The sequence below is a fragment of the Chrysochloris asiatica genome, unplaced genomic scaffold (assembly GCF_000296735.1).
Source record: "Chrysochloris asiatica unplaced genomic scaffold, ChrAsi1.0 scaffold00031, whole genome shotgun sequence".
Classification (NCBI taxonomy): Eukaryota; Metazoa; Chordata; class Mammalia; order Afrosoricida; family Chrysochloridae; genus Chrysochloris; species Chrysochloris asiatica.
Genome location: NW_006408549.1, coordinates 5,658,938 through 5,677,877, shown reverse-complemented (window position 1 = coordinate 5,677,877; position 18,940 = coordinate 5,658,938). Strand labels below are relative to the sequence as shown.

Genomic DNA, 18,940 nt, shown 5'->3' with positions numbered 1-18,940 from the left:
AATAAAAACCTTAAATATTAAAAACAAAACAAAAGCATTAGAAGCCCTGATGATGGGTACACATTCAACTGTTAACCACAAGTTCAGCAGTTTGAATCCATCAGTCACACCACCAGAGAAAGATGAGGCTTTCTGTTCCTGTCACAATTTACAGTCTCGGAAACCCCATACAGGCTCACTGTGAGTTGGAAGCAACTCCACAGCACACAACCCCAACATAAAAACCATACCAAAGCGTCTCCTCATCTTGCAATTGGTAATGGTCAGACATCCAAGGGGAGAAGATGACCCAGAAACAGGGAGGCAAGAGAGCTTGGACCTTAAGTACTGGTCAGCTACTGGGCTTTATGGTAGTTTGTCCAAAACAATTATTCTGTTCTCTTCACATAAAGGAGCTAACTTCTTACCTAGTGCTTACTGTGTGCCAATAGCTGTTCTAAATGTTTGTTTTATAATGTTAGGCACCATTGAGTCGGTTCTGACTCATAGTGACTCTATGCACAACAGAATGAAACACTGCCTGGTCCTGTGCCTACCTCACAATTGTCATGCATGAGCCCACTGCTGTTGCCACTGTGCCAATCCATCTCATTGGGGTCTTCCTCTTTTTCTCTGACCTTCCATTTTACAAAAAATAATGTCCTTCTCCAGGAACTAGAGAAAGTCTCCTTTCTCTTGCAGTGATTGACACATTTGAATCACCCACCTTGTAGTTAGCAGCCCAGTGCTTATCCTAAGCCACCAGGGATCCTTGTCACTCTCCACAGATGCTGTCATTTTATTCCTATGTATTTCATTTGGTGAAGTCTGTGTGTGGAGTTTACGTTCAACAACATTAACACCATTTATGTTGTTGAGAAAAACATATGTATCTATAATGAATACACTGTTAATCTTGCAAAATTCTTCAGTGTCATTTCTAACACCAAGGCCGTATTTTTCAGTTACTGACTCTTCTTCGTTTCCAACTTTTACATTACCATCAGCAGTCGTTATCAATGCATGGTTGCATGTTTGATAAGTTAAGACTGCAGAAGTTGGTATAAAAAAATACTCAATTTTAAAAGATCTTTGGTATTAGAACATTTTAAGGTCTATCCTGAAGTACAACACTGATAGGATAATATCCATATTTTCACAAGGAATATCTGTTAATCTACCTGTTATTTAAATTTATATACCAACCACTAATACCAAAGATGAAGACTACCCTTGCTCACTAAAAAAAAAGATCACCATTGTTGCCATTTTAGTGTTCCTTTAGTCTTTCTTTAATAGTTTAGAGTTTTGATTGCTTTTCCTAGTTTCATCTTTTTAACCATCTGCCTCCGACCCTGCTGTTCAAGCCGACCTTGTGGCCCAGTGCTTATCCTAAAGTGCCACACAAAGACTCCAAGCAGTCTCTAGGCCAGTTTGACTCTCCAACCTTTTGGTTAGCAGTCAAGCATGTTAGCCGTTTGCATATGTAGAGGCTCCTACATCTTTCTGGTTTCACGTTAGCCTGAACATCACAAATCCTAGTTTTGAAACTATGTCTTTCCATAAACATACTTTTCCCATTTACCACAGCTTGCTTAATCATGTCCTATTGTTGAAAGTTTAAATTAATTACAGTATCATATGCTTATATATGGAGTCCTGGTGTGGCGCTGTAGATATATAAGCACTGAATTGCTAACCAAAAGGTCAGAGGTTCAAACCCACTAGCTGCTCCTCGGAAACCCTACACAGGGTTGTTCTGGGTCAGAACTGACTTGACAGCACTTAACAACAACATGCTTATATATAATGAGACAGTGGCTGAGTGAGTAAGGGAGGAAGAGTGGGACAGGCTTATGTATACATTCAGATATATCACAAATGTGTTAGAACATGTGAAATTAGTCTCCACGACTCTGAGACCAGAAAAACTAGACGGTGCCCAGCTACCATGACCAGTTGCCCTGAAAAGGATTACATTAAAGGATCCTGGATAGCGTGGGAGAAAATGTGAACTAAAACTCAAAATTATTTAACAACAAGTTTACTGGTCAGAAAGAGACTGAAGGAACCTTCAACGATGGCCCTCGGCCACCCTTCAGGTCTAGAAAGTAACTTAGCCAATTTTTAGCCAAGCAAATAGGTTTACAGAGGGAGAAAGGGACAACACTAACGAGGTATGTTCAACATGGAATGGTCAATCATTTAAAATCATAAGGGCAATATTTTCCTAAGGCCAACGTTGAGAGGGATAGAAAGGTGGGTGGGATGCAAATAGGAAGCTCCGGGGGAAAGCAGCAGGAAAACTGTTGTTGCATGGAAGGGATTGTAAATATGGAGGTGAAACAAATGTATGATTTGATGAGTGTAAAGCTGATGATCTTGTCTGTAAACCTTTACTCAATTCACAATAAAAAGCTAAGAATATATAAAATAAATATATCTCAGAAGTTTAAAAAGAATTCAAACAGACAAGTTTTTTTTTAAATTCACTAGTCAAGATTTTTTATAAGGGTCAGTACTCCAAAAGTCCAATTAAGATTACAATATATATTTATTTAAAGTTAATACGTTTGCAGCCTAAATAGTTCTTAAATTATACATTTCAGGTTTAACGAACTTCATAAGAATACTTTGAGGACAGCTGCATCCACAGATTTCAATTACATGATTATTTCTTTGCCCATTCTTCTCTCTCTCTTCTTTCCCGAATAACCTCTTTCAGGTATGGCTCAAGGTAGAATTTATCCTAAAGAACAAATCAAAGAATAGAATTATTACATGACACTATCACATATGAATATATCTCAAGCAATCAGTAAGTCTTAATCAATAAAAGGCATCAAAATCAATTGCTTTTTATTTCGAGCTTAATAATATTCTTGCCCAGACTAGGCCCTATCTGCTTTCCTAAAATTTACAGATCCACAAAAGATATTGTATATAAGTTGCTAAGTTATGAGAGGGAAGACTACCAGAAAAAGAAATGAGAGTCTTCAGGCTTCTGTCTAGTTTACGCAGTTCACGGGTTGAGGGGTGCTCATGGCACTTCTCCCATGAACATGACCTTTTATTCGAGGGAAACCGAGTGGAGAGGGAAAAGACCTGACTCGAATCCTGGCTCTCTACAGTAGTGACTTGCTGAGCAACTATGGAAGAGTCACTTCACCTTAATTTATCTCTACAATGGGTCTAACACTTGCTCTGTTAACCTTTCTGGGCTGTCAGCCATAAGGATCTTATGTCACAGAACCTTCTGAACTCTACAGCACTAGACCAATAAATGTATTGTTAGTGTTACTAATCCCCAATCCTGACTCGCTAATATTGTCAGACACATAAAAACTGTTCCACCTCTTCAAATTTTGTCCACTGTTCTTTAGGCAAGATCTGCTGCCTCATGGACAGGTCCAGTGCTCTTTTAATACGAAACATCCGGTCATTATACAGTCTCTCAGGAAGTCTTCTTATGGCTTCTTTTACATCTTCATTCTCGTAGATCGTATCATCTCGCATTAACCCTATAGTAGAAAACAAGTGGCTCTAAAAGCATCTTCTTTTCAATGATTACAACATATTATCTTAATTGTTGTTGTTAAATGCCATTGAGTCAGTTCTGACTCATAGAGATCCTGTTGCAGGGTTTTCAAGGAGCGGCTGGTGGGTTTGAAACTCCAACCTTGTGGTTAGCAGTCCAGTGCTTATCCTAGAGTCTTTATCTATAATAAGATGGGTGAAATATCAAGAGTTACCATCACTAAGTACAATGGGAACCTAACCAAGCATGTAATACGTTATAATAGGTCATTTGTTAAACAATATGTAGGGACTTCAAGAGTTCATGTAAAAATCCCATTTTTCCACAGTTTTTGAAGACCCTCTGTACCTGAGCCCTTTAAAACCCACTGCCATAATTCATATTTTAGTTAACCAATTTTTAAAAATAATTAAATACCTACATTGTTTTTAAAAACCTCAAATAATTGGAGTTCTTATTTTCTAAAACATTAAATCTGAGATCAAAATATTAGAGAACCTTCAAACGGCAGTATACTCAGAAGGCAGTGATGTTCATTGAAGCCTCTATGAAGCTTTAACAGCACAAGATGAAGTTCATAATAAATTCTACAGTCCGAATAAAAGAGCTGGTGTCCTGGTGTGGAAACACGGGTTAATGCGCTGGACTGCAAAGTCGGTTTGAACCCCAAGGTCAGCAGTTCAAGCTCACCAGTCGCTCCTCAGAAACCCTATACAGGGTCGCTATGAGTCAGAATTGACTTAAAGGCAGTTAACAACAATGAAAGAGCCCAGGAGTCAGGTAATCGTAAAGATGTCAGACAACTTTAATGTTAGAAAACTCTCTATTATCAACGTTCATGTAACTTACATTTAAAAATATTATTGGAGGAGATGAAAGAGGAGTATGTACTGTAAGGTAAAAATGTCCCATCACCCTTTGTTTCAAGACAAAGAAACAGAAATCATTCCCACCTCAACCACTGAGATGATTACATTCCTTTCTCCTTAAATGGAGATTTAACAAACAAAAACAGAAGTGCCCTAATTAAAAAAATCTTTAGATCTTTACAGGAGTAATTGAAGTATGGAGTCCTGGTGTGGCTCTGCAGGATAAAGCACTGGACTGCACGGTCACTTTGAACCACAAGGTCGGCCATTCAAACTTACCAGCTGCTCCCTGGAACTCTATACAGGGTTGCTGTAAGTCAGAACTTAACAACAACAATTGAAGTAATTTTGGAACCACAATGACTCTTATAAAAGCATTACTCTCAGAAAAGAGCAACAGCAAAAATTAAACCGACGGCAACGCAGAAACTCACCGAGCTTATTGAACCCTGCGGCGTTGTAATACCATTTTCGGATACCATCCAGCCACCGGCCTGATGCTGCAACTGAAGTAGTCACACTGTTAGTTGTTATAACTCACTGATAGTCTATGAACACAACCATAGGCAAGCAACCGTGCTCTAAGAGAATGCAAACACTGTTTACACGTCTACACACTACAGAGAGCCCCGACTACCTTATATTTGAATTCAGACAAACTGTACTTCCAACTGTTTGGTTTTTGTTTTTTTACGGCTTTCTGCTCCCATAAAGATTTACAGCCTCAGAAACCCTGTACAGAGTCACTATGAGTCGGAACCGACTCCACGGTACATAACAACAACAATATTGCTAATAATGTGTATACACACAATGTTGCAGAGCATAATTTGCTGATTTTATCATTCGCACATGTTCACTAAAAGATGTTTATTATAATGTTTCCAACCCCCCAAATAAAATAGGATTGTATTTATAACCCAACTAACTACTGCAGCCCCTCAAACTCCAACATGCGTGCCCCCATGCGTTCTGCTACCATCAAAACAGAAGGAGAAAAAAACTAAAAGTGGAGAGATGGGATTTCTTTTCTCATTTGTAGTTTCAGAAAAAGACTACAGGAAATGCCTGAACAGTTTGCTTTTTCAGGGGGCTGGATTGTATGATGTAGGTAAAGAATTAGAGATTGCAGTACAAAGCTGACAGACTTACATGGCCCCATCCTCTGTAATTTTTATTCTACATTACTCCTATTTCAGTTGATCACCCTCTTTAAAATAGATATACATTTCTGGATGGATTTTAATAATTAGTCATTTAAACATTATAAGGACCAGTAAAATAAGCCACTTTTCTCCTTTCAGACAGACACGGGAATGGGCATGTGAAAATAGGTGAAGGGAAACCAGTAAAGCTAAAACACTTTGGGGAATAGGGCTGAGCCCGGCGGAGCATCCCAGTGGGGCTAAGGGCAACAGGGTTGTTGAAGTCGTTGTAAAGTGCCATCAAGTTGGTTCCAACTCATAGCGACCCTAGATAGCGTTCCCGAGGAGCTGCCGATCTTGGGGTTAGCAGTCCAGTGCTTATCCTACTAAGAGCAACAGGGTAGTGCCTGGCATTTATAGGAGAAACATAGTACACACAAGGGGAGGCCAAATGAGTTCAAACTTTCTTTAAAAATTTATGTAAGGTAAAGGAGCTCTGGTAGCGTAGTGGTTACGAATCGGGCTGCGAACCTTAAGGTCAGCGGTTCGAAACTACCAGCTGCTCCGCGGGAGAAAGATGAGGCTTTCTACTCCCGTAAAGATTTACACCCTCGGAAACCCTGTACAGGGTCGCTATGGGTCGGACCCGACTCAACGGCACTTAACAACAATAACAACAACAACAACCCTTACCAAGGAAGGACAACAAACTCTCTTTTCTTCCAATCCCTTTACTCTACTCCTTACACCACATCACATGGTACAGGACTTTGGTAAATCCCTCAGGAAATTAAAAGCTGTTTACAACATTGTTTCTAGAAAATAAGTACCAAAGAGTCAACTATCTACAAGCATATAGGAAGAGAGAAAAATTATTTATAAACTAAGAACTAGTTACAAATAATATATATTTTTCAAGTTCATCAACTACATCTAAAACAATCTTACGGCTCCCTACCCACACCCAGCCTAACAAAAAGGTAAAGAAATAATGCCTATGGAATTTAACATGATGCAGAAATAAAAACAAATAAAATACTCTGTGATTATTCTTTTGGATCAGTGGTGTATCTTCAAATGGTTAGCAAGGGACCACTTTGCCTGCTCATTCCCAAAGCTGGTGCTGGAGTGTGGAAAGGCAGACACTGGAAAGACAAAGGCGCAGACCCCCAGATCCCTCAACAGCTCTTCCCCCAGTGGAAAAACAGACACAACACAGAACCACAGAGAGGACACTACAAAGAAAGAATGACGGAGCACTACGGGGCATAAGACGAGGAGCCTGCTGCTCAGGACAGGCAGGGCCAGGGTCAGGGTCAGGGTCAGGGTCAGGAGGGCTTCCTGAGGCAGGTCTACATGGGGAGAAGATACTCAAGCAAAACAACAGATGGATGAAAGGGAGGCAGGTGGATGAAGGGGAGGCAGGTAGAGCAGACACACTGGAATCAGACCTCCTGCCTTCGAATCCAGGCTCCTGAAGCAAGTTACTGAAGTTCTCTGTTTGTTTTCCCACCTCTAGAACCTGCTCAATACAAATCTCTAGTTTACAGAGTTGTTGTCAGGAATAAAGGAGTTAATACAGTTTTACAATTTTAAGTAAATTATTTTAAATGGCTGTATTTGAAATAAGGAGCCCTAGTGGCAAGTTTGAGCCCACTAGCCGTGCAACAGAAATGCAGCAGTCTGCGTCAATAAAGACTGAAGACACTATGGGGCACTTCAACCCTGTCCTATGGGGTCACTATTAGTCAGAAGTGACTCTAAGGCACTGGGTTTGCGTTTTTGTTTTGTTTTTAGTATTACTGTTGGTAAGTGCTATGGAGTTAGTTCTGACTCACAGCAACCCTGTATAGGGATTCTGAGGAGTGACTGGTGGCTTTGCACTGCCAACTGTACAACTAGCAATCCAGTGCCACACCAGGACTCCTTTTAATATTAGGTATTACTGCGGAGCTATATATAAGTTTTTTCACATTTCAATATAATGTCTGGCTTTGTCTTCTCTATCACATGATAGAATTTTGCAAAACCAATGACTTCTTCATTGAAAATGCCTTTTATAAACAACATAAAAAGCAACTATACACAGGGATCTCACCAGACGGAATACACATGAACCAAACTGACTACATCTGTGGGATCAAACAGTGGAGAAGCTCCATTTCATCAGTTAAAACAAGGCCAGAGGCAGACTGTGGAACAGACCACGTCAATCGCTCATATACAAGTTCAGGCGGAGGGGGAAGAAAATTAAAACAAGTTCACGAGAGTCGATATGACCTTAAACATATCCCACCTGAATGTAAAGACCATCTCAACAACAAATTTTATTCATTAGACACTAATGACCCAAGACAAAGAGAGCTTGGGATGTCAGCAATAATATCATACAGGAAGAAAGCAAATGACCATTAAAAAGAGTAATATGGAAGTCAGAAGAGAGTATAAAAGTTGCTCTCCAGCATAGAGATGCTGCTAAAGCGAATGGAAGAAATGAAGACGTTGTAGAATTGAACAGCAAATTTCAAAGGGCAGCACAAGACAAAAATCAAGCATTATGAAATGTGCAAAAACCAAGAGGGAAGAACACACTAAGCATTTCTCAGCTGAAAAGACTGAAGGAAAAAATTCAATCCTCAGGCTGCATTATTAAAGGATTCTATGTTTACAATAAGCAGCTCTCTGCTAACCTCAAGGTCAGCAGTTCGAAACTACCAGCTGTTCTGTGTAAGAAAAATGAGGCTTTCGGCTCACGTAAAGGTTTACAGCCTCGGAAACCCTATACAGGGTCGCTATGAGTTAGAACCTACTCCGTGGCACACAACTAACAACCAACCAACCAACCACGGACAAAATACTGAATGATGCAGCATCAAAAAAAGCTGTGAGGTATAGACAAAGTCAATGCACTGCAATGGTCGATGTTCAACCATTTCAGGAAGTAGCATATGAATAAGAACCATTGGCACTGAAGGCATTGGCAAAAAAACAGGCTCCAGGAAATGACAGAATACAAACTGAAATCTTAACAAAAAACTGGTGGTGCATTGGAGGCACTCACTCATCTGTGCCAAGAAATCTGGGAGACAACTACCTGGCCAACTGACTGGAAGAGATCTATATTTGTGCCCATTGCAAAGAGAGGTGACCCCATGGAATACGGAAATCATCAAACAAAATCATTAATATCACATACAAGTAAACTTTTGCTGAACATAATGCAAATACGTCTGCAACAGTATACTGACAGGAAACTGCCAGATACGCAAGCAAGATTCAATACAGAACGTGAAACTATGGATATTAGTGCTGATGTTGGATGGATCTCGGCTGAAAGCAGATAATTAGAGAAAGCTGTTTACTTGTGCTTTATCAACTATGCAAAGGCTTTCGACTATGTGTACCACAACAAGCTATGGATAACACTGTAAAAAGAATAGGTATTCCAGAACAATTTACTGTGCTCATGAGGAACCTGTACATAGACCAAGTGGTAGTTATCCACACAGAACAAGGGGACATTAAATGGTTTAAAATCAGGAAAGGTGTGCGCCAGGGTAGTATCCTTTCACTATACATTTTCAATCTGTATGCTGAGCAAATAATCTGAGAAGCTATATTATATGAAGAACATGGCATCACAATTGGAGAAAGACTCATTAACAACCTACAATATGCAAATAATATGACCTTGGTTGCTGGAAGCGAAGAAGACTTAAAATACTTACTGATGAAGAATAAAGACCATAGCCTTTGGTATGATTGCACTTCAATTTAAAGAAAACAAAAGTCCTCAACACTAGACCAATAAACAACATGATAAAAATGGAGAAAAGACTGAAGTTGTCAGAGACTTCATTTTCCTTGGATTCACAAACAGCACTCATGGAAGCAGGAGTCAATCAACAAATCAAGTGACATATTTATTGCATTAGGCAAATCTGCACAAGACCTCTTAAAAGTATTGAAAAGCAAAGATGTCAGTTTGAGGACTAAGGTGTTCTCAACCCAAGCCATGGATTCTCAATACCCTCATGTGCATGTGAAAGTTGGACAATGAATAAGAAAGATTGCAGAGGAATTGTTACATGGTGTTGAAGAAGAATGTTAAATTCACTGGCTAGAGGGTAGACACATGTTAGCTCAGGTGACAGGGCGGGCAATATGTGAAGGGGAGGGCAATACACTAGAAGAGGGAGGGTGGCAGATGAACAATGAAGATAGGAGAAGACTTAGGGAGGCATGCATGTAAATAGTGATTTATACACAACCTAGGAACAACAATGTTTGGTGAGTAGATAAATGGATCAAGGCATAGGCTGTGTGGGTGAAGGAGGGGGAAAAATGTTTGTGTGTTCCTTCATATCAAGGAAAAACCTTGTTTCCTCTTTTGGATATTGGTTTCCCCTGCCTACTATTGTAAAATAGACATTTATGTGTGACAGAAATGAATATTGGGAATTATGATTACAGAAAGCTTGTAAGTCTGCCTTTAGCCTGTAACTTTTTGGACTTGTTAAAAGGGGAGTCAGAATTTGCCAAGGGAAGTAGGCTTCCTGCTCAGCCTTTGTAGACTCTGAGGCCTTAGGTGGAATCCTGAGCCCCACCCAGAACCTTCTGAGTTGGGACATTCCCACTAGAAAAGACACACAGACACCAACTCAGAAGTGCTGTGAGAACAGAAGATTAAGGATTTTTCTTATGAAGGAACAAGCTTTGTTTCCTCAGTGTACTGCGTTAGAGCAATGAGAAACTGAGACATGTTATCAAAATGGGGGTGGGGGGAGCAGCTATAAAGGAATGATCTGGCTGGTTTACAAGCTTTCACAAGTATGCTTAGTTTCAGTATGAGGTAGAATTCCCACTTTTCGAGATGGATCTGGTGAAAGGAAATGGGTAGGGGGTGACGGTAATAGGATTTTATGACTCAATTATGAGTAACTGTTGAAGATGTGAAATGAAAAGGGTGGTGGTGGTGTACCATGGAATTGGTTCAGACTCACAGCAATCCTGCATATGGTTTCCGAGGCTGTAAAATCTTTACGGGAACAGAAAACCTCATTTGTCGTGGGGAAAAATGGCTGGTAGTTTCGAATTGCTGACCTTCAGTTTAGTAGCACGAATCATAATCACTACGCCAGTTAATCTTTCATTTCAGGAACAGACGATCCCAGGCTCATAAAGAAGATCGTGACTGGAGTGTGAGATCCTCCAGGATCATAAGGAAGAGCGTGCGATCCCTACCCTAGATAAGAGGTGACAGCAGAGATGGTGCCACAGGCAGTGGCATGGTGTAATGTCAGGCACTTGGCCCATGGACTGAGAAAGGCAGTGTGCATGTGGGCAGGAGGCTGGCTGGCAGAATGTGCCCTTTGGACATTTAAATGAATATGTAATTTTTGTTAAGTGCACATCAAATATTTTTGCTTTGTTCATTTGTGAAATATACAATGTAAATGATGAGCCACCCAGAAGGAAGCAGGATAACTGTTGTTGTAGGGATGGGATGAAGCAAAGTATAATTTGTTGACTGTAAACCTGAATTACAAAAAAAAGAAAAGGTTAAATGAAAAAAGACTACTAAAAGTACCATGGACTGCCAGAAGAACAAACAAATCCATGTTGGAAGAAATGTAGCCAGAATGCTCCTTAAAATCAGAATGGTTTGACTTTGTCTCTGATGTTTCAGACATATTATCAGGAAGGGCCAGTGTCTGGAGGACATCATGCTCAGTAAAATGGAGGGGTAAGGGAAAAAGAGGAAGACCCCAATGAGATGAACTGGCATGGCAACAGCAGCAGTGGAATCAAGTGTAACAATGATGAGGATGCTGCAGGACTGGGCAGTGTTTCATTCTGTTGTGCACAGGGTCATTATTAGTTGGAGGCAACACAATGACACCTAACAAAACAACATTTTTGTGTGTGAGAAATTATAAGCAGTTAACAGAAAGGAGCGATTTGACTGCCTACCAGACAGTCAGAATTCCCCCAAATGGGAGAAGGCTGTAATTACTATTACTTTCTAATTTATCTCAAACTTACTGATGAAACAAAAATTAATGATACTATTATCATCATTTGAAATAGTTAGTTTATAATTTTACTATACCCAAATCCACTGCCACAGAGTCAATTCCAGGCCCTAGCAACCCTGTATAGGGTTTCCAATGCCAAGCAGAAAGCCTCATCTCTCTCCTGTGGAGCGGGTTGTATAGGTTGTTGTTTTTAAGTGCTACTGAGTCGATTCTGACCCATAGCGACCCTAGAGAGGGTTTCCAAGGAGCACCTGGTGAGCCTGAACCACTGACCTGGCAATTCAAAGTCTGATGCATTAGCCCACAGCGCCCCACCAGGACTCCTGGTTTGTAAGTTAGACCTGCCAAACTAGCGGTTAGCAGGACAGTACTTGTCCTAAAGCACTACCACGGTAGTGCAGATATTAGGAATATCTGCCTTCAAAATTAAATATGTACCAGTGATGATGGAGTCCTGGTGTGGTGCTGTAGGTTAATGCACCTGAGTGCAAAGCCATTTGAACAGCAAGGTCTGCGATTCAAACTCACCAGCTGCTCCTTGGAAACCCTATACAGGGTCGCTATGGGTCAGAGTCAACTTTATGGCACTCAACAACACTACCCAGTGATGATGATGATAAAAACACTCACTGAGCACTTCCTGTGTGCCAGGCAGGAGGCTATTTTGCCTATGTACATTTGCTCAGTTTATTTACAACACTTCTTTGTTGCAGAGGAGGAAGTAAGCTTTCAGAAGTTATCTTACCCAAGGTCAAAGAGCTACCTAATGACAAGGGCGAGCTCAGGTCTATCTGGTTTTTGAACAGTAGAGAAGCAAAGCGACTTAAATAAGACTTCTTCAACATTCGTCAAATTAATGAAATAGTGAAGTCATCAATTTCTCTCCCACGCCCCCAAAACTCAATGTCATTTAGTTTAGCCCTGACTTTCCTGGCAATCAAATGTTCCTAATGCCGGGAGGAGAAAACGGGAGTTTTGTTTTTGAGCTACTCCAATGGAATGTTACATATTCTTCGCACAATATCTGCAATCCAGTACAAATTATAATCTACACATTATGTTCCAAATTAATCAAATTCAACTCTAAACTTCGTTACCTCTAAATCCCAGTTTGAGAAGCAGGAAGGGATAGAGTAAGGGGTGAATGCAATTTCTTTTGGTCATCTGGCCTTAGCAAATAACAGCAAATGAGGGAAAAGATCTCCCTGGCAGGGGAATTTAACAGGAGTCCTGGTGTGGCGCTATGAGTTAATGCATCAGACTGCAAAAGCAGTTTGAACTGCAAGGTCAGCGGTTCAAGCTCACCAGCTGCTCCTTGGAAACCCTATACAGGGTCACTATGGGTAGGAACCAACTCGACAGCAGGTAACAACAATAACAGCAGGAAATCAGGAGCGATGTGGCGCTGTAGGATAAGCAGTGGACATGGAACCAGAAGGTCTGAGGTTCGAGCACACCAGAAGCTATGCGGGATCAAGATAAAGCTTTTTTGCTCCCTAGACGATGTACAGCCTTTAAGAGACCCTATACAAGGTCACTTTGGTAGCATAGTGGTTACTAATCGGGCTGCGAACCACAAGGTCTGCAGTTCGAAACTACCAGGTGTTCCGCGGGAGAAAGATGAGACTTTCTGCTCCCGTAAAGATTTACAGCCTCGGAAACCCTGTACAGGGTCGCTATGAGTCGGAACCGACTCGACGGCACATAACAACAACATACGAGGTCACTATGCGTCAGAACCGAGTAAGGCACTTAGCGACAACTCACAAAAATACACTGTGAAAGCACACAGTACATTTGAATTAAAATCAACCCATGATGTCCTGGTGCCCCTGAACATTCTGAGAGTTTCGGGAAGCACTCATCTAAGACACGGAGGAAGTAGCACTGCTGCGCGCAGGCAGCTGGAAGTCAGGGCTGGTCAGCTACACCGCGGGCACCTTCACAAAGCGCAAGTCCACATCCCAATCCTCTACGCAAGCAAGGCCTGGGGACAGCAAAGAGGTACGGGAAACACGCACTGCCATTGCACTGCAAACCTGTCCGCTAAGGGTGACCAGAGGAAGAGGAGCAAGTTGATGTGAGCATAATAAGTTTACCTGGCGATGTAGATCATGCAATATACCAATCACTTACCTGTGGACCTGCCAGCCATTTTGACCCGAGAATGAAGCGTTGCCTACTGGGTAAGTCCTGGAGGACGCGCGGTCTCAGCGCGCAGGCGCATAACGTCGCAGCATAAAGCGTGCTAGGTCATCGAGGGCGACTGGTTGCGCAGGCGCAGCTATGGTTGCTGGCGTCGGGTGTTTGTTGTGAGTGGCTGTTGTTGTTACGTGCCGTGGAGTTGGTTCCGACTCCTAGCGACCCTGTACAGGGTTTCCGAGCCTGTACTGTAAATCTTTACGAGCAGAAAGTCTCATCTGTCTCCCGCATAACAGCTGGTAGTTTCAAACTGCTGACCCTGAGGTTAGCAGCCTGATTCGTAATCGCTACTCTACCAGACCTCCTTGGCCTAAATTACTTGAGCGTTTTCCCCAAGAAGTACTCCTGGTAACTTGAAGGCAGGACTGTTGTTAAGTGCCATCGAGTCAATCTTGACTCATAGCGACCCTGTACGGGGTTTCCGAGGAGCGGCTGGTGGTTTGAACCGTGACTTTCTGATTCTCAGTCCAGAACCTGTAATCTGATGACTGGACAATAAGCCAAGAATTGGGAGACCTGGGTTCTGTTACCTACTACCTATGAGAGCTTGGGCGGCCAATCTGAGGTGCCTGTTGGGAGCAAAGAAGAGTGAAGAGAATTGTACCATTGCGGGGGTTGTACTGATGCAGTGAATCAAAACGTGAAACTGATGTGCTCTCTGAACTATTTCAATCACAATAAAAGGCTCCAAAAAAAAAAAGTTCAGCTAGTGTTCGAATGAGTTACTGCTATTTATGCCTGCAGTTCTACCGCGACCCATCAATAGCTACGTTGTTTTCTACCGCCTCGGGATATGGGTCGGTACAGAACTGACCTCTGAAGGTCTATTGCCATCTCTTTTCTTCGTGCATCACTGTGCCCTCACCACTTCTTATGTTACTCAGTCCTGTATGTTGTTGTTACGAACTGCTGTGGATTTGGTTCCAATTCATGGTGTGACCGGTGGATTTGAACTACTGAGTTTGCAGTTAGCAGTCCAATGCTTATCCTGCAGCAGCGTTACACCAGCACTCTTCAGCCCTGTGTAGAACACTGAAGACTGATGAATGCCTGCTCCCAGTCTGTATGGACAGAGTGAATGATGAAAGATGTGAAGAAATGCATTTGTACATTGATACATTGTTTTACTAAGGGTGTTATTGTTGTTAGTGCCGTCCCTATATAGGATTTCCAAGGAGCGGCTGGTGGGTTTGAACCATCAGCCTTGAGGTTAGCAGTCCAGAGCTTAATAAAATCTTTCTCCTCACCCTTTAAATTCCAGCTTCCTGGTTGCAGGGTTAGGAAGACGTCAAGATCTAAGTTAAGGGATCAGATGTCCAGAACTGTCACAAAATCCAGTTTTTATGCATTAAGCTGGCATGGTGCTGTGGGCTAATACGCTGTGCTGCAAAGTCAGTTTGAACCGCAAAGTCGACGGTTCAAGCTCAGCAGCTGTTCCTTGGAAACACTATACAGGGTCTATGAGTTGGAAACGGACAATGCAGTAAGCTTAGAGAGCCTAGGTATTTGCTGGTAATCTTTGGTGTTAAATTAAAAAAATAGTCTTGGTTTTCCTCCCTCCTGGCACATAGTAGGACTATATTTCCCTGTTCTCTTTAAGTTAGATGTGATCATGTGACACACTGGCCAAGAAAATGTGAGATTTATTATTTTTAATGACCATACCCTTGCACTAGTCCTCATAGAGGATTCTTTTGTAAAATAATATTCTGTTGTTTTTTGATAAACGTTTATACAGCAAATTAAAATCCCATTTGTACATTGGTACATTGTTTTACTAAGGGTGTCACTGATGTTAGGTTCTCTATTTAATATGGAATCCTGGTATGCTGCTGTGGGTTATGTGCTGGACTGCAAGGTTGGTTCGAACCACAAGGTCAGTAGTTCAAGCTTACAAGGAAACCCCTATACAGGGTCAGAGTTGGAATTGACTCAATGGCACTTTATCTATTGTCAGAGCCCTGGTAGCGTAATGGACTACAAGTTGTGCTGCTAACTGCAACGTCAGTAGTTTGACTCTAGCAGTGGCTCCACAGGAGAAAGATGAACAGCCTCAGAAACCCTATACGGCATTTCTATGAGCTAGAACCAACCCCACAGCACACAACCATCACTATCACTATACCTATTGTGGCTCTGTATGATAAACATTAGACTGCAAACCACAAGGTCAGCAGTTTGAGCCCACAGCTGCTCTGTGAGAGAAAGATGTTGTGCTGGGCTGCAAGGTCGGCAGGTCAAGCTCACCAGCTGTTCCTCGGAAACCAACTCATTGGCACTTAACAACAAACCCTATACAGGGCTGCTATGAGTTGGAACTGACTGGATGACATTTAACACACATATTGTTCAGTGTCATTGTGTACATTTTCCACAATGTGTCAACATTGCCTTTTTCTGTTCTGGTTGTCCTGTTTACATGATCTAGCTTCCCTATCCCTCCTCCCCATTACTGTTTCATCTTTGTTTTTGAGTAAGTGTTGACCATTTGGTCTCACAGAGATGATCTTTTTAGAAAAGCACAGTACTCGGGGTGACCTAATTTTATACACCAATCTGTTATGTAGCTAAAAGGTAACCTCTGGCTGTGATTTCAGAACATATTTTAAAGGGTATCTCAGGATGATAGTTTTGGGGGTTATTCTAAGTAAGCCTGGCATTTAAGAATTTGAGTTTTGTTCTACATTTTCAATTTTATCAAGGGCCATTTATTGTGTCCCTGGTCAAAATGGTTGGCAGTAGAATCCGGGCACCATCTAGTTCTTCTGGTCCCAGGGCAGATGAGACCATGGTTTGTGTGGGCTATTATTACTGAAAACTAGCTGCTTTTAGTTTCCTTCCTCTTTTACTCCAGATGAATAGAGACAAATAGTTGTATTTTAGATGGCTGCTTCCTATAAGACCACAGACATTGCCTGGTAAAGCATTCTTGATTGGGTCCCTTCTCATATACTTTTAGAGAAATGTACGCCCCTTTGCTGTCTGAACAGTGTTTGATGAATGGGCTATTACTAATCAAGGCAAGAGAGGTTCTAAGACAAAGAAAGACGAAGTCGGTTGGTTCTCTATTTGATCTCAACTCTTACCTTCCACTTTGTTGTATTGTGTTTGTTGATCTCTTCAGTAGACTTTCTTCATGGTCCATGAAGGCATACTCATCACTGTATTCCAGCAACTCTTGGCTTTGACCAATTACAATTTCTCATTGTAGGTTTTGACATCCAGCACACCACAGAGCCCTGGTACACAACAAACTACTCCAAAGTTAGTGGCTTAAAATACTTTAGTTTCTCCTAATTTCTGAGGACTGACTGAGTTCAGCTAGGTGGTTCTTCTGCTCCAGGTGGAATCTGTTTGGCAGGAATGTCAAATGGCTTCTTCAGTCGCCTTTGGTTGGACTGGTGGAACAGCTGGGGCTTGGCCAGGTATTTCTCTCTTCCATTTCTCCAAAAGGTTCAGGTTTATAAGAGTAAATGTTTAAAATGGACACATGCCAATGTGAAAATGCTTTTTAAGCGTCTGCTTTAAAAGTGTGGCAGTGTGGCACACCACATTGGTCCCGTTGTGCAGGGGAAGCTGTGTAAGAATGCAAACACCAGATGTGGTTCACCTGGGACACTAGGCTACACAGGCTGCTATTCAGAAGGCAGGTAACTGAAGTCATTGACAAATAAAAATGCTTACAATTCAGAGGTTCAATCATTTGTCCAGAATTATTTACTTAGTAAATGGGGGGCGGGAAGCATAAATTCATGCACTAAATCTTATACACAGAATAAATTCATTTATTATGACATTTTTACTACGCCTCATTGCTCTCTACTTACCTTGAAACTATTTCCTCCCTAACCCTCTTCTTTTCCAAATCCTCAGGAGCCAATTGTGATAACTTTGAATATACCTGCTCAGGTAGACAAGATGGGTAACAATATGGTGTTGGTGGTGGTGAAGTGCCATTGAGTTGGTTCCGACCCATAGCGACCCTGTGCAGGGTTTCCGAGGCTGTAAATCTTTACGGGAGCAGAAAGCCTCATCTTTCTCCCACAGAACAGCTGGTAGTTTCGAACTGCTGACCTTGGTAACAGTATAGATAACCCAAAACGGGAACAAGTCCTGTAGCACTGATCTAAATGAGTAGTAATATTAGATGAATATCTAGTGCCAGTGAGTTGGTTTTGACTCCAAACGACCCTGTATAGGGTTTCTAAGGAGCGGCTGGTGACCTGGGAGTATAAGAAAAGTCCTGCAGCCTCCTCATCTTCAGCATTGGATCAGGGAGATGGGAAAATCAATGGCACATCAACAGCCTGCAGTAAACCAAGTCTCTTGTCTAAGCTTGCTGCATTTCTGGTTCTCCCCTTCCCGAGAAGACGGCAATGGGTGAGCCAAAGAATGGTATCTTAAGGAACATGTTTGAAGGATCCACCTGAAGTGTACTCAAGCAACTGCTTTCAATATCAATTGACACTTGAGGCGTTTATTTTAAAGTCATTTATTTTCATATGGACTCACTTTATATTATTACATTTTAATGTTTATCAAAAACTAAAGAGTCTTTAAGAATTTCTCAAAGTCCTGTACTGAGGCTTTGGCAAGCTCTTCACAAAATATTTCATCTGGAATAGATACTAACTTGTCCAAAGAAATATAGTTAGGTTTTGCTGGGTCATACTGTGCTCTTCCTAAGTAGGAAAGAAACAAATGTCTTTCTTTGATTTTAAACAACTTTGTGTTAAATACCTAGGAAAGAAAAAAAAAAAAGTTTTAAAAGGCATTGTGTACCAAAAGATGAAATATAACAAGTTTATTCTGTTAAAAGCAAATCCTTAGGCCTCACTCTAGACCTCCTCAATCATGAACTGTGAGAGTGGGGCCCACAAGCCTGTTTTACCAACCCTTCCCAATGACTCTGACTGAGAACGTCTGTTATAGATCAAGGTTTAGGGCAGCAAAAAAATTCTGTCAAATGTTATAGTCTGTAAAGCTGCTTCTTTTTTTTCCTTTTTTCAAAATTCCTGAAGCTACCCTTCACTAGAATCAAAATAAAATAAACCTCACTGAACTCCCAAGGGATAGAATTCAAGTGTTGGCAACTTTAAAAAAGAATCAGAAGTAGGCTGTTCCTGTGGCCAACTGCAGGAAAGACACAAGAGCGGAAGGCATGGTCAG

General features: G+C 41.4%; 2 protein-coding genes across 2 annotated transcripts in view; both read right to left on the bottom strand.

Annotated features, from left to right (window-relative positions):
* Positions 1–2,650: 2,650 nt before the first annotated feature.
* LOC102815044 (cytochrome b-c1 complex subunit 7-like) lies at positions 2,651–13,724 on the bottom strand. Its single transcript, XM_006859202.1, has 4 exons — positions 13,706–13,724; positions 4,821–4,892; positions 3,334–3,500; positions 2,651–2,728 (listed from the first exon to the last, which is right to left on the bottom strand). Exons 1-4 carry the CDS (start codon positions 13,722–13,724, stop codon positions 2,651–2,653), a joined length of 336 nt encoding a protein of 111 aa, XP_006859264.1.
* A 4,500-nt stretch (positions 13,725–18,224) lies between these two features.
* The window catches only part of MTERFD1 (MTERF domain containing 1), a 33,681-nt gene continuing 32,965 nt past the window's right edge, over positions 18,225–18,940 (bottom strand). The window contains exon 8 of the mRNA XM_006859201.1: positions 18,225–18,511. Within this exon, the coding sequence (XP_006859263.1) occupies positions 18,317–18,511 (195 nt within the window). The 3' untranslated portion in view covers positions 18,225–18,316. The remainder of the gene's footprint in view (positions 18,512–18,940) is intronic.

Coding starts and splice junctions, on each gene's coding strand:
- LOC102815044 (XM_006859202.1), bottom strand. Junction 3,501..4,820: donor CGCAGGGTTCAATAAGCTCG/GTGAGTTTCTGC, acceptor TTTCTACTATAG/GGTTAATGCGAGATGATACG. Junction 2,729..3,333: donor AGTGGACAAAATTTGAAGAG/GTGGAACAGTTT, acceptor TTTGTTCTTTAG/GATAAATTCTACCTTGAGCC.